Source organism: Penaeus chinensis, chromosome 2, assembly GCF_019202785.1.
Source record: "Penaeus chinensis breed Huanghai No. 1 chromosome 2, ASM1920278v2, whole genome shotgun sequence".
In the NCBI taxonomy this organism is placed as follows: Eukaryota; Metazoa; Arthropoda; class Malacostraca; order Decapoda; family Penaeidae; genus Penaeus; species Penaeus chinensis.
The window spans coordinates 38,259,367-38,274,182 of NC_061820.1; the positions used below are offsets into that span (position 1 = coordinate 38,259,367).

Below are 14,816 nucleotides of genomic sequence, written 5' to 3' on the forward strand. Positions count from 1 at the left end.
CAGAAGGGTCCCCATGAGGGGTAAGGGCTAGACAATTAACCAAGGGAATACCGTGCACATTGCTCCCGGAGGCCGTTCATGATTTACACAAACCCAGCCTTTCATCCTTTCAGTACGACTCTCACACTTTAGGAAGTGGACAGAAGGGGATGATGAAGAAGAGAAGGAAAGGGGGAGAAGAAAAGACCATGCAAAATTAGTTGAGGCGAGGGCTGAGATGCAAGGTAGGGGTGATCCATAAATTGGGCCCCAGTCTCCGTCTCCTCAGCCCCCCCCCCCCTCTACCCCACAACAACAACGAGCAAAACATTAGGGAGATAAGGGAGGATTGGGTAGCTGAAGAAAGTTGTGGGGGTTGAGATGAAGTATAGGATGTTGGGGGAGGAGAAATGCTTCCTGGAGATTGAGAATTAACCTGGAGGGATGATTTGGACGAAACTAATGTAGCAGTAGGCATTGAGGAGGTAGTAGTAGCAGTGTTCAGGGTCCTTTTCAAATGAGAGCCTGGAGTTGGGGAACCCACAGAACTTGAATTGGTAGGGCTATTTGATAAAGGGCTAAGATGCATTACCCCTAATAGTGGTATAAATTATTCATTACTGGCCATGGTATGCCTTAAGTATGTTAGGAAGAGAAACAGTTCACCCCACAGGTCCCATTTAGGGATAAGGGCTAGACAACTAAACATGAATACTGTGCCCATGGCTCCTTCAGGCCTTTCATAACTGGCACAAAGTCAGCCTTTCATCCTATTAACACAAGTCTCACACCTTTGAAAGTAGATAGTAGAATGGGTTGGAAAAGAGAGGGAATTGAAAAGAAGGGAAAAAGACCATGCAAAATTAGTTGAGTCAAGGGCTGAGGCTCAAGACAGGAGTGATCCCAAGCACTGAATCCCAGTCTCTGTTCCCAAAGTGCCCATGGCAAAAATGGGCATGGGATTGGGGGATAAGGAAATAAAACAACTTAAATTCAGAGTAAATGTATTCATGTAAAACTCTCATAATAAAATAGTTTACAAGAATAACAAAACACAACAGAAACAATATGTAGAAAATATATAATTTATTTTCCTGCACACTTCACGGGTAAAAATATTCTTAAGCTACTATAGGAAATACCTATGGAAGCACTGTAGCTCAGAAACACCCAATGTAAAATTATGAATATACATCTTTAAAATATTAGTGACCTAATTTTAAGCCACAGATTCCAGTTTGTGAGTAAGGCCTTGAAAGACCTTAGTTTTACAAAGCCACTCTTGCCTAAATTAATATATTGCAATCATCAATTGTGGTCTAGCCTGAACTTGGCACTGGAAGGCACACCCAGTCAAGGCATTGGTATATTTGACGAATGAGTTCTCATGAAATGAATTGTACTTGTCAGTGAAAAGGGATTTTGAAGGCATATATGTCATTTTCATCTGGCTTGTCTTCTTATAGGACATGCTCTGGCCATCTACATTAAACGAGAATCTTTCTGCATATTAAAAAGGTCAAATCAGTGATATGAGAACCATTTTCTACCTAGTTCTCCTGATTTTAAAATGGTATATATGCATTCAATGGCAATGCCAGGTCAGTAAGATGATCAACCACCTGTGGTTTCTTTTTCCTGATAAAAGTAATAATTAAAGTTATAATAAAAGTTGTAAATACTTTTTGAGATCTAAAAACTGAGGAATATATTTCCTAAGTAAAACAAAATGCCTTCTACAACCTAACCAAGTACAGTAATACCTGTGGATGAGCATGTATATACATCACATAAATACATGTCAAACTTTACAATCTCCATTTATTTCTCCAAAAGAGGAAAAATTGCAGGAATGTTGCACTCAGCACACAATGAGTTATGTATATGAAAGAAGTATATACTAAAGAGAGATTATGCCTCCTTCAGCCCTGTCAGTACTATCAGGTAATCTGATGGGCAAGAGTGGTAAGTCTGTCAATAGCCACTTTTGTGACAATACTGACATGCAAAACAAATAAACCACCAGAAACCAATAGCTGGTTTGACACCAGGTACAGAGCATTAAGCACATATTGTGGTGATATGAACTATTGGCTTACCACCCACATAGTGACTACTGTATTTTGTGACTACATAACAATCATTTCCTCAGCCACATGGGCAACCACACTAGCATGTCGGATAGAGTTTGCTAAGTGAGTGCACAGCATGCTTGACAGTTCAGACCTCAAACTTGATATAGAATGCTAGTAGAAATAATTTTCTGATTGCTGTTACTAACTACAAATGTTTGTGAGTATAACTGTAAGTGTATACATGTAAACATGTAAACACTGATTTATTATATTGATGTGTATTTACTTTTCCTGTGACATCAGCTACTGCCCTAACGAATAAGAAGCCTTTTACACAGCTTTACAGTTTCACTAATACTAATATATTATATAAAACATACAATAAACTCTTTTTTTTCTCCATCTCAGACTCATCAGTACATGCAGGTTTGTCTTTATTAAAGAATAAATATTATTACACAGATTTTTTACTTCACTGTCAGTTTCCAGCATGGACACTAATACTCAACCTATAATCGCAAAACCAATTTTTGTATATTAACTCATTGGTGTCTGGTACATGCATCCTCCATTGCAGTTTTATCTAGTGAATTTTATTTACACAAACACAACTCCACAAGAGCTTAGCCACCAAGGAGTTAATTAGTAGGCCTCACCTGGTAATTCCTTAAATTTATTGTATTTCCTCTCTAATATTATTTTCAGCAAATGAGATCTGGTAGGCCTAGACTTTTTGTTGAATAAGCACATCTGTTGCCATCTGTGAGTGAATAGAATTTAGATAATAAAACCACAATAGACTGGGCATGTATGTGACAGGATAAATTTCTAAAGACAGCTCTTTGGAATAAAAATTAGTGTTGACAGCAGCTTTTTTTTTATAAATACATAAATAAATATATATATAAATAAATCCTATCCTTTATCTTTAAAAAATACTAATCATGTAAAATAAGTATTAAGTGTGAGATGATTACAATAAAGAACAGACTTGGCACATTGGAGTACTCCAGAATCCAGGGTGATGACACTTTTTCTTTCCTAAGATTATATGAACTTTGATAATACTTAATCAAGCCACACTTAAGGCAATTAACCTATAGATTGACTGGTCTTGCATATGTTTGTCACATATATATAACAGTGTCTGATAACCATGATGAATTTATATTAGCCTAGTCATTCCACTTCTCTTCCAAACCCAACACAATATTCACCTGCTGATTATGTACTGCTGCAATTATCACAAATATCAAGTATCAGTTCTACTGACATTTCATCTATTTTTGCCCTTTCATATTTAAGTTCAAAGGACAGCAATATAATGAAGCAGCCATTATCTTTATTTATTATATGTGATACCATATTTCAGCTTGAATATATCTCAAGACAGGGCCAGAGCTGCCTTGACTACAGCCAAGTATGATCTAACACAACAAAAAAACAAAACAATCAATTCAGACTTAAGGGTTGAAATGACAAAGATGCAGTTTTTTTTCCAGTTCTGATATGAAAATCAAAATATCACTGAAATTCATACATTTGGAAGTTATCTTCTTCATAGAACTTGCACCTATTTCTGTTTGGCTTGTATAGTAATTCCTCAAGCACTTACCTCATATCCAAACTCTAGAAATACCTATATTCTATAGTCTGTTCTGTAATTCACTGGAAAATTTTATTTTAAGACAATTACTTCAAATAGTTTATTAGGAAATGCATGATTTAGAAGCAAGTAAAAAAAAAAATAGTCCCCAAAACATGAAAGACGACAGAATAAGAAGAAAAAACCCAACTCTGTCATTCCTAGTTCTTGTAAATGGTTCTTCCGATATAGAGGGATATGTGATTTAGTGTCATGTTGCCATTGTGCTTAAAAATTAATTTTCACTTCACTTAAAGAACTATGAAACAAGCTGTGGTGTCATTTATAGATTAAGAGGATATGGGGCCGAAGATGATGATGAAGGGTATGGAGGAGGCATGGATGGGGGAGGATGTGAAGGCATGTCAGCAGGATATGGAGGAGGTGAGGATGAAGGTGCATATGGTGGATTATATGTAGTGGCTGAATATGGTGGTGGGAGAATGGGAGGACACAATGGGGCTGAGGGATCTCCAGAAACATTAGGTAAGTAGGCATCATTATATGCATTAGAAGGAAAACCCTGTGATGATGGGTACTGAGAGTTGGCAGGGCTCTGAAAACCTAAAGGTTGTGCGGGTGGTGCCAGTGGATAAGATTCTGCTGGTATTTTTCCAAAGTCTGTTTCATCTGGAGTAACCCCAGTGTGCTCTTCTTCCTGTGACAAAAGTGGGGCAGCTGGTACAGAGGATGTAACCGGAGCAAGAGGATATGAAGCTGTACTTCGTTGGACAGATGGAGGTGCTGGTGCATCATCCTGGTATGCCTGCTTTTTTGTGTGTCTATGAATAAATAATTTAGAAACCCTTAGTGTTTTTGATATATAAATTGATTCAAAACCTAGTAGAAATTAACCCAATGCCGTCGGGGAAAATGAACAAAAAATGGGGAAAATGCTGTGCCCATTTTCTATATTTTTTGTGAAATGTCTGCTCATAGATGGCTCTGCTAGTGCTTAGCCACAAAGGAGTCAATTAATAGACCTTGTGACCATACGTGATTTGAATTGGCGGGAAAAACGTATTTTTTACTAGTGCTATGGATATCGATGATGTTATTTTTATTATAAACATTATAATTATTATAATGTTTTTTAATATTAGTAACAGCAAAATAAGATAATGTAAAATATTTCGAAAATCAAAGAAAAGGGTGAACGTGCGAGACGGGCAGTACTCCTAACTGGCTCATTGGTAACTTAGTACAAGTATAGCCATCTATGTGTATAAACAATCAAACAAGTACTAACAGTGGGCAAAGCACGTGTCTACCCGTCGTATCCGTCGGCAAGGGGTTAAAAATGAACATTCTTGGAAGCAGCAAGTTTTTAAAAAAAGTTGTGGGTTATAGACCTAACAAAATGATGGAGTCTTGCTGCCAGCCCAGCTACTAAGTAAAACCAAACTTACTTATTGAAGAGGAATAGCTAGCTAATCAGCAACAACTTGTCATTGACAACCCCATTACCACTTCAAATATGGCGTGCTTTAGGCATTAATAATAATAAGAATGTTAACAGTAACAATAAAAATAACAATATATTAATCCTGTAAAAAAGGGAACTGATAAAAAAAAAACATACATACATGCATATATATACATATATATGTATATATACATAAACATATATACATATATATACATACATATATAAATACACATATGTACATAAATACATACATATATATACATACAAAACATATACATATATATACATACATAACATATATACATATATATACATATATACACAATATATATATTATATATATACTATATATATATATATTGTATATATATAAATTATACATATCATATATATTACATATATTTATATATGCATATATACACATATACTTATCTATACATATAGGTACATATATACACAATATATATATTATATATATATTATATATATATATATTGTATATATATAAATTCTATATATCATATATATTACATATATTTATATATTTATATTTATATATACACACATGCTCACCTCCTCCAAGTATTCCTTATTGTCCAGCTCCAAAATGCAATGATTAACAAACCACCCAGGATACCAACAATTAAAGGTCCTGTTGATCCCGATGCGCCACAGTCACATACCTCCATTCCCTTCTTGTAAATGCAGGGGCTGAAGGTAAAAGAAAAAAAAAAACATGTTTTGAATCAGACTGTACCTGTGTGGCTGTATGTGTTACTTCATAACACATACACACATAGGTATGTATATACACTGCTGGTGGTGGCGGAAAGTGCGAAAATCAGCACACCATCAGCTACTGCGAATTTCAGTCTACCACTCGTGTTTACTTTTCATTTGCGAAAATCAGAGAAATAGTGGTATCTCTCAATCCTACTGGGTTGGCTGCCTTCCTGTAGGATACACCCATTACCGTAATATGTGCCTCATTTTCACTGCTAGCCATTCTCACTTCCGCTTCATTTCTTTCTAATATTGAGCCAAGAAACATGCAGAGTGAAACTCAAACTGCAGCTATATGTGTGATGGTTAAAGAGAACAAATATAACAAAAAAATATCATCCCTCTCTGTCACCCCAAAGTATTCAACGCTGGACCAAAAATTATCGCGCTATTGGATCCCTCATCCTCCCACCCCCACACAAGCCTGCAGAACATATGGGGAAAGTAAGCCAGAGGACTTTAGATATTATTGGCAGGCAGGTAGAGGCCCAACCTCGCATCACAAGCCAGGAAAATAAGGAAAGGAACCCGTAATTGCTAGCAGGAGCTGAACAAACAGTAAGAGAATATTTGAAAAAATAACAAGGGTACTGTGTTGCAAATCTGTACATAAATCATGGCTAATATGCATTTTGCGGGTTAAAAGACTGGCTTTTGTATCCCAATACAAAGATTGGGGACTTGGTGAGTGGGGGAAATTGTGGTCAGATAAGCCAAGCTTTTAGGAGACTGACAGTCAGAGAGTGAGAGTGTATTGCCATCCTGGCAGTGACCCCACTGACCCTTGCAACTTAAGCTACAAGGTTATACACCCTGCCTCACTCATGGTTTGGGGTTGTTTTTCATGTTATGGGATTGGAAAATTAATGATACAACTCAAAAACATTTGTATAAACCTGTGCAGCTATTTTGAAAGTAACCTGGACAAACTTGAAGGCTGTCTGACAAAATGAGATGTTCACATGCAGGATGGGGCACCATGTCAAACCACATAATTAGTAGTAAACTGGTTTTAAATTTGTAATGTAAGATTGTTAAAACCTTGGCCTGGAAACTCTCTAGATATAAATCCTGTAGAGAACCTCAGGACACACACCAAACACCATTTAAAGGACAGGGATACATCCTCCATTCTATGCCTTCAAATGACCATTCAGGCCATTTAGGATAATATCAAGCCCCAATAGCTACAACACAGAGCTGATTCCTTTCCAAAATTGCTTCAAATGATCCAGAAAAGTAAAGGATATCCCATTAATATTTATTTTTAGTCAGTATCCCCTTCAGTACCATTTTCTACTGCATTAATCACCTCAATTGGTGAGACAGGTGTTTGGAAGATTGTTGCCTTCCGCCACCACCAGCAGTGTAAATAGCTATATAGCTAGCAAGCTAGACATACAGATAAGAAGACGGAGAGAGAGAGAGATGAGTTTGTGTTTGTGTAAATGTCTTATACTCACTAATTTTATATATCTTCTCTATATACAAATTAATTGTCTAAGCAAATGTATCTAGAAACAGATTGACCACAGATCCACCAAAACAACTGCTGCAGTAAATTGGTTTATGATCTATAGATACGCCATTCTTACCTGGGACAGGAGCACGCATATTTAGAACACTCCAAGCCTTCAATACAATGAGATTTCGACTTGCAGTATTCACCATGTAGGACAATATACTCTGTGAAAAACAGACTGATTTATTTTTTTTTTTAAAGAAAAATAATCAAAACAAAAACTAATGAACAAGCAATTATGACATACCAAACTGTTACAAAAATATTTTAGTTCAATAAAAAAAAAAAAAAAAAAAAATCATAGTCATACTTCAAGGCAAACTATCTAAAAGAAATGGGTATTGGCTATAAAGATAACGCACTTTCAAGGTTACTGGCACGCAGGAAATCGGCTTCAGGTTCACACCGCCCACTGGTTATATTAGGGAGAAAAGCACTGGAAAGACAAGAAAAACAATCTGAACACTTAAAACTTGTCATCATTAACTATTAGATCCCACAAATTTTTTGCTCTACTTATATGTATCCTAAAATTACAGTTTCTTGAAAACTCATTCTGCATTTTTTCAGTATATAATGTATATATATAAAAGGAAACTAAAGAAAAGACAAATTATCTTTTTTAAACATCTATCTATCTAGCTATATAAATAAATATTCAAATATATATACATATATACATATATACATATGTAGAAAAGGTATGAAAGAGAGTGAATATCTTCACAATACAAGAGATGTATTTGACCGGTTTCGATTATATCTTCATCAGATATACATGTATTTCTGATGAAAATATAATCTAATATATATAATAATACTATATTTATATATAATATATATATAATACTATAAATATAATACTATTTATATATAGTATATATATATTATATATATATAATATATATGTAATATATATATAATATATATGTAATATATATAATATATATGTAATATATATAATATATATTACATATATATAATATATATATTTATATAAAACATATATAATACATGTAATATATATAATTTATATATATAATATCATCAGCATTTAAGAGCTAATGCCGGCGGGGGCACATAGCTGCATCCATGTTTCACCTCCACCTACGAGGGTCTCTCATGGTGAGCCGCCAGGCAGGGGCCCAGCCCATCTCTAGCTCCTCACAACAGGTTTGATCAATCTGCCCAAGCCACGGCTTCCTCAGGGCTGTCTCGAGCAGAGACAACCTGGTGGGCAGGGTCATCCTGCGGGAATCGAGCCAAGTTGCCGTATATATTATATATAAAATATATATAATATATAATATATATATATATAAAATATATATATATATAAAATATATAATTTATATAATATCTATAATATATATGATATATATAATATATACAATATATATAATAAAAAATATATATAATATATATAATCAATAATGTATATAATATATATAATACATATAATATACATATATATATTCATGTTAGGTAATATATACATATATATTATATATATATATATAATATATATATAAATAATAATAATATTACATATATAACAAAATATATATAATAATATATATATAATAAATATATATAGCAATATAAGCATAGATGTATATAATATATATATAATATATTATATACATATCATATATATTATACATTTATATATATGTATATATAGAACATATATATACATACTAATGATAACAATATATATATATCATATATTTATACTATATATATATATATATATATATATATAATAATACATATATATAATATATACATATATACAAAATAATATATAATAATATATACATAATAATACATGTATATAATAATACATAATAATATATAATATAATATACATAATACATATACAAAATATAATATACATAATACATATATATAATGATATATATATAATGATATATATAATGATATATATACAATGATATATATATAATGAAACATATATATAATGACATATAATGATATATATATATATATAATGATACATATATAATATATAAATAATGATATATATAATACATATATAATGATATATATAATTATTTAAATGATATATATAGAATATAAATATAATAACATACATAATTATATAAATATAATAATATATATAATGATATATATAATATATATAATATATATATAAAGAAATATATATAACGATATATAATGATATATAATATATATATATATATATAATGATATATATACAATAATACATGTACAGTAATACATGTACAATAATACATAGACAATAATATATATACAATATGTAAACAATAATACATATACAATAATATATACAGAATAATATATACACAATAATATATATACACAATGATATCTATACAATAATACATATACTATAATACATATACAATAATATATATAATAAAATATAATAAAATATAATAATATACAATAGTATATATAATAAAATATAATAATAGACAATAATATATATAAAATAAAATATACAGATATAATAATATAGTAATAAATAATATAATAATAAATGTATATAATATATATAATAATATATATATGTAATATATATAATATATATATATGAATATATAGAATATATATAATATAATATACATATATATATATATATGTAGATAATGCATATAATGTATATGTCATATAATACATATAGGTGGGTGCTTCATGCTCAGGGTGTGGTAGCCTATATAGTGTGCTTGCATGCCTTGTTGCCACCGCTGGCTAGCCTAGTGTGAAAAAGGGAGCAGGTTTGCATAAGCCTCCTCTGCCAGTTCATAGCCTCTCCATCTTCGAGACTTCTGCATTGCCTCCTTGTGGCCACCCATGGAAACTGGTAACCTTGTGGTCCCAGGCTAAACTGTGGGGGATCTCAGAGCAGCAGGAGGCCCTGCCCACCGGCATGTGGACACACCCTGGCTCCATAGCAACTCCTGGCCCTCAGCTACCCTGGGGTTAATGGGCTTCTCGGGGGAGGTTGGCCTTGCCCCCCCTCCTCCCCCAGATAACTTACCAGCCCCACAGTGGGTACACCTACTACTGGTTGGGCCGTGGTGATGATCATCACCTCCAGGGAGTAGCCATGGCCATCTCCAGCCGACTTCAACCCTCGATAGTTGAAGTAACACTGCTTGATGAGCATTTTTCTGGTATTGAGATTGGAGCATGCTTTTGGCTTCATGTATCTTGTTGCTGAGTACTTCCTATTGCTGTTTGCAAACTCAAGGTGAAAGAAGTGTTCTATGCCAAACTCACCTCTGTGGCAAACAATTGCCCCTGGCGAGACATTGCCATTGTTCTGGGTGACTTCAATGCAGTCCCCATGATGCGGGAGCTGATCCCAGCAGTGAGAACAACCTCCTTCTCCGGGACTTTGCTAGGTCAGCCCCACATCAGCAAGGAACCTCCTACCCTAACTGAGGTTACGATGGCAATTTCTAAACTGAAGAGTGGGAAAGCTTTAGGCATAATTGATATCCCTGCTGAAATGCTAAAGGCTTGGAGTGAACCTATGGCACGGGGTTTGCATGCAATCTTGACTGTTATCTGGCAGTCATGTTCCATTCCCGTGGACCTGTTGAGGGGCATGATCATCCCTCTTTGGAAGGGGAAAGGGGATCATTGGGACTGTAGCAACTACCATGGCAATACATTGTTCAGTATACCGGGCAAGGTTATCGCCCACATTCTTCTGAAACGGATCTGTGCCCACCTACTAAGGCACCAGAGACTGGAGCAGTCTGGATTCACTTCTGCCAAGTCCACAATAGACCATATCCTAGCACTTATAGTAATTGTGGAACAGTTGTGAGTTCAGTCGTGGGTTGCTTGGAGCCTACATTGACCTCAAGATGTTTGATTAAGTGCATCAAGAATCGCTATGGATGATTCTAAGACCTAAGGGAATTCCAACAGAGATTATTGGCCTAATATCAAACCATATACCGGTACTGAAAGTGCTGTAAAGTGTGGTGTGGGCCTGGCGATGTAGGTGTTGAAAAGTGTTGGTGCAAGGCTGTGTCCTTGCACCAACACTTTTCAACACCTACATGAACTGGATAATGGGCAGAGCTATTATCTAAAGTCAGTGTGGAGCAACACTGGGCAATATCAAGGTCTCTGACCTTGACTTTGCCATTGATGTTGCTGTTTGAGTCTCTGGAGTCACTGGTGGTGGTTCTTGATGCATTTAGCAATTAGGCAAAGCCCTTGGGCCTAGAGGTTTCCTGGACCAAGACCAAGATTCAGGATTTTGGGGGCCTGTTAGGGAGATCCATTTAGTAGATCCATGCTTGCGGTGAGAACATTGAAGTCACAGAGAGCTTTGCATACCTTGATAGCGTAGTCCATATCTCTGGGCTGTCAGACCAAAAAGTCAGTAGACGGACTGGTCTTGCAGCAGGAACCATGAACTTGATCCACAAGAGCATTTTGAGATGTCGTTAGCTATGCAGAAGGACCAAGCTATGTGTCTTCAAGGCCTTGATACTACCAGTTTTAATCTATGGAAGTGAAATCTGGAGCCTTGGAGTCTCATCTTGATGCCTTTTGTAGCAAGTCTCTTTTCAGGATCATGGGTACAGTTGGCAGGACCATGTGTCCAACCAATGGCTACACCGTGAAACTGACATGGGACCTGTTACTTGCATAATCCAGGATCACCAACTCAGGCTATGTGGGCACCTAGCTCATTTACCTGTGGATGACCCTCTCCATCTGGTTGTCTTTCTGTGAGACAATCCTGGGTGGAGGAGGCCCATGGGATGACCTAGGAAGTCATGGCTTGGGCAGCTCGGCGAGACCTGTCATGAGGAGTTAGAGATGGGCTGAGGGCCTGCCTGGAGACTCACCACGGGAGACCCTTGTGGCTGGAAGAAAAGGGTGGGTGCAACCATATATCCCTGCCAGTGTTAGCCCTCCTTGACAATGATGATAAGGAATACATATATATATATATATATATATATATATATATATATATAAACATATACATATATAATGTCATATAATATATTTATATATATATAATACATATGTGTGTGTATATATATGTGTATATATATTTATAAATATAATATATATAATATATATATATACATACACACATACATATACATATACATATATAGATATTTACATATATATAGAAATATAGACATAGAGAGACAGGTAGATTGATATATAGATTAGATTAATTAATTAGATTAGACTGAGACAGGCAAATATATACAGCTAGAGATATAGATAGATATTAATAACAATAAAGAAAAGTGAACTTACTCAAAGCACACACATTTCTTTTCTCCACAAAAGCTATGTTGCTTATGGTCACAGACATATGCTAAACCATTCCGTATATAGCAGGGCTCCATGACTTTCTGGTACACTGCTGCAGAATGTAATCAACAAAGATGGTCATTACATACTAATTTAAGCCATAGAAGAAAAAAATAAAGTGATAGATTAAGTATTTTCTTGTATGGATGCCTCATTTAGAAGTTGACATATAGAGCAATCACGTTATTTTTATTCAATTTACTATTGACAACTTTGTTTTTAGTTTTACATACAAATTTACTTGATATAATTTCATATTAAGTTTTATATTGCCTCAAATTTATAAGTTTCACACAATAAACTAGCAGTTGCTTCCTAAATTTGATTTATAACTGAAGACAAAGATTTAATGAAAACCAGTCAAATGCATCTCATTACTGTGAAGATAATCATTCTTATATCTTTTCAAGACCAATTCATGAAGGCTTAATAAATGATTCCAATACTTACATGCAGACCAAATTAATAAGATAAGATAAAAAATATGATTAGTACAAGTATATATATATCTGATTCATTGATTATTATCTGTGTATTATTTTACAGTATGTGAAATCATTCATTTTCATGTGAATTGAGAAAATGCAGTCGTTAGTATGTTGCCATGAAAGTATTAACGAAGTCATCAAGTTCTCTTTTCCCTAAATTTGAAATTGACCAACAAAATAAAATGTTTACTTTACTTGAATTTTAACAATGTCTCAATAACTTATTATCATCCTCACCTTTTATGCAATTACTGCCAACAAACTCATACCCATCATTGCAGCGACATCCTTCTCTGCTTGAACACATGCTATTTGGTGGACATTTTTCCGGTGATCTTTTACAGTACCTTGTCTTTACTGTAAAATATAAAGAATAACATATTACAAGCAAATATGCACCTTTGTGTGTGTTTGTGTGTGTTCATATTAACATACACATAAATAATAGTGTGTCTTTGTGTTTACATGTTAAATATTATATATACACCATATACTATATATTATATATCATATAATACAATCTATCTACCTGTATCTATCTATATCAATGTATCTATATCTCTATCTATGTATCTATATCTCTAACTATGTATCTATATCTCTATCTATGTATCTATATGTCTAACTATGTATCTATGAACAGGGTTACCATCCACTGATAACTATGGGATTTAAACACTGGTCTGTAAGTTAGCCAGACGAGATTTCTACCACTTGCACCACACAGCACAGCGAGAGAGAAAAAGAGAAGAGAGAGAAAGGAGAGAGAGAGAGAGAGAGAGAGAATTAGCAGATTCTAAGCCTTATTTTCCATAAGCACAATGTGTCTTCAGCTTTTAACAAATAATAAATAATCAAAACCAATCAAAAGGAAATCTATAATTCTCTTTGTCACATTAACATAAATCATTGTACAGCAAAGGATAAGAAATGGATCAGAACTTACGGTCCAATAGGGAGCTACACTCAGGAGCGAGGGAATATTCTTCATAGCGTAAACGGGCTGTGCGGGAACAAGCACAAAAACCATCTGTGCAATTTTCTGAGATCAATATTCTTGATGCACAGTCATATTTTGTTGAGCATTTCTGACCAATTATTGTTTCTGAAAACAAGAATAAACTTTTTGGAATAGGAAAGTCAAACCCTATAGCATGTGATTTTCTTACTCCTTTATACATACATAAATGTACATACACACACTCAAACACACATACACACAAACACTATATATATATTATATATATACATATATATATATATTATATATATACATATATATATTATATATATACATATATATATTATATATATACATATATATATTATATATATGTGTATATATGTACATTAGTATATATATATAATATATATATATAAATATATACATATATATACATACACACATACAATATATACATATATATGCATACACATACTATACATATTATATATACATACATATACACATATATACAAATATAAGTATGTATATATATACATACATATGTGTCTGTGTGTG

At 33.6% G+C, this 14,816-nt stretch overlaps 1 protein-coding gene across 2 annotated transcripts in view; it reads right to left on the reverse strand.

The window, feature by feature from the left end:
• Positions 1–970: 970 nt before the first annotated feature.
• Positions 971–14,816, reverse strand: part of LOC125036092 (zonadhesin-like) — a 36,691-nt gene continuing 22,845 nt past the window's right edge. The window contains exons 6-13 of one of the 2 annotated variants that reach the window (XM_047628497.1): positions 14,241–14,399; positions 13,532–13,651; positions 12,750–12,858; positions 8,535–8,681; positions 7,796–7,869; positions 7,507–7,597; positions 5,702–5,839; positions 971–4,481 (exon numbers count right to left, since the gene is read on the reverse strand). In XM_047628497.1, coding sequence (XP_047484453.1) covers positions 3,983–4,481; positions 5,702–5,839; positions 7,507–7,597; positions 7,796–7,869; positions 8,535–8,681; positions 12,750–12,858; positions 13,532–13,651; positions 14,241–14,399 — 1,337 coding nt within the window. In that variant the 3' untranslated portion in view covers positions 971–3,982. The remainder of the gene's footprint in view (positions 4,482–5,701; positions 5,840–7,506; positions 7,598–7,795; positions 7,870–8,534; positions 8,682–12,749; positions 12,859–13,531; positions 13,652–14,240; positions 14,400–14,816) is intronic. The other variant, XM_047628506.1, reaches the window with a different exon arrangement.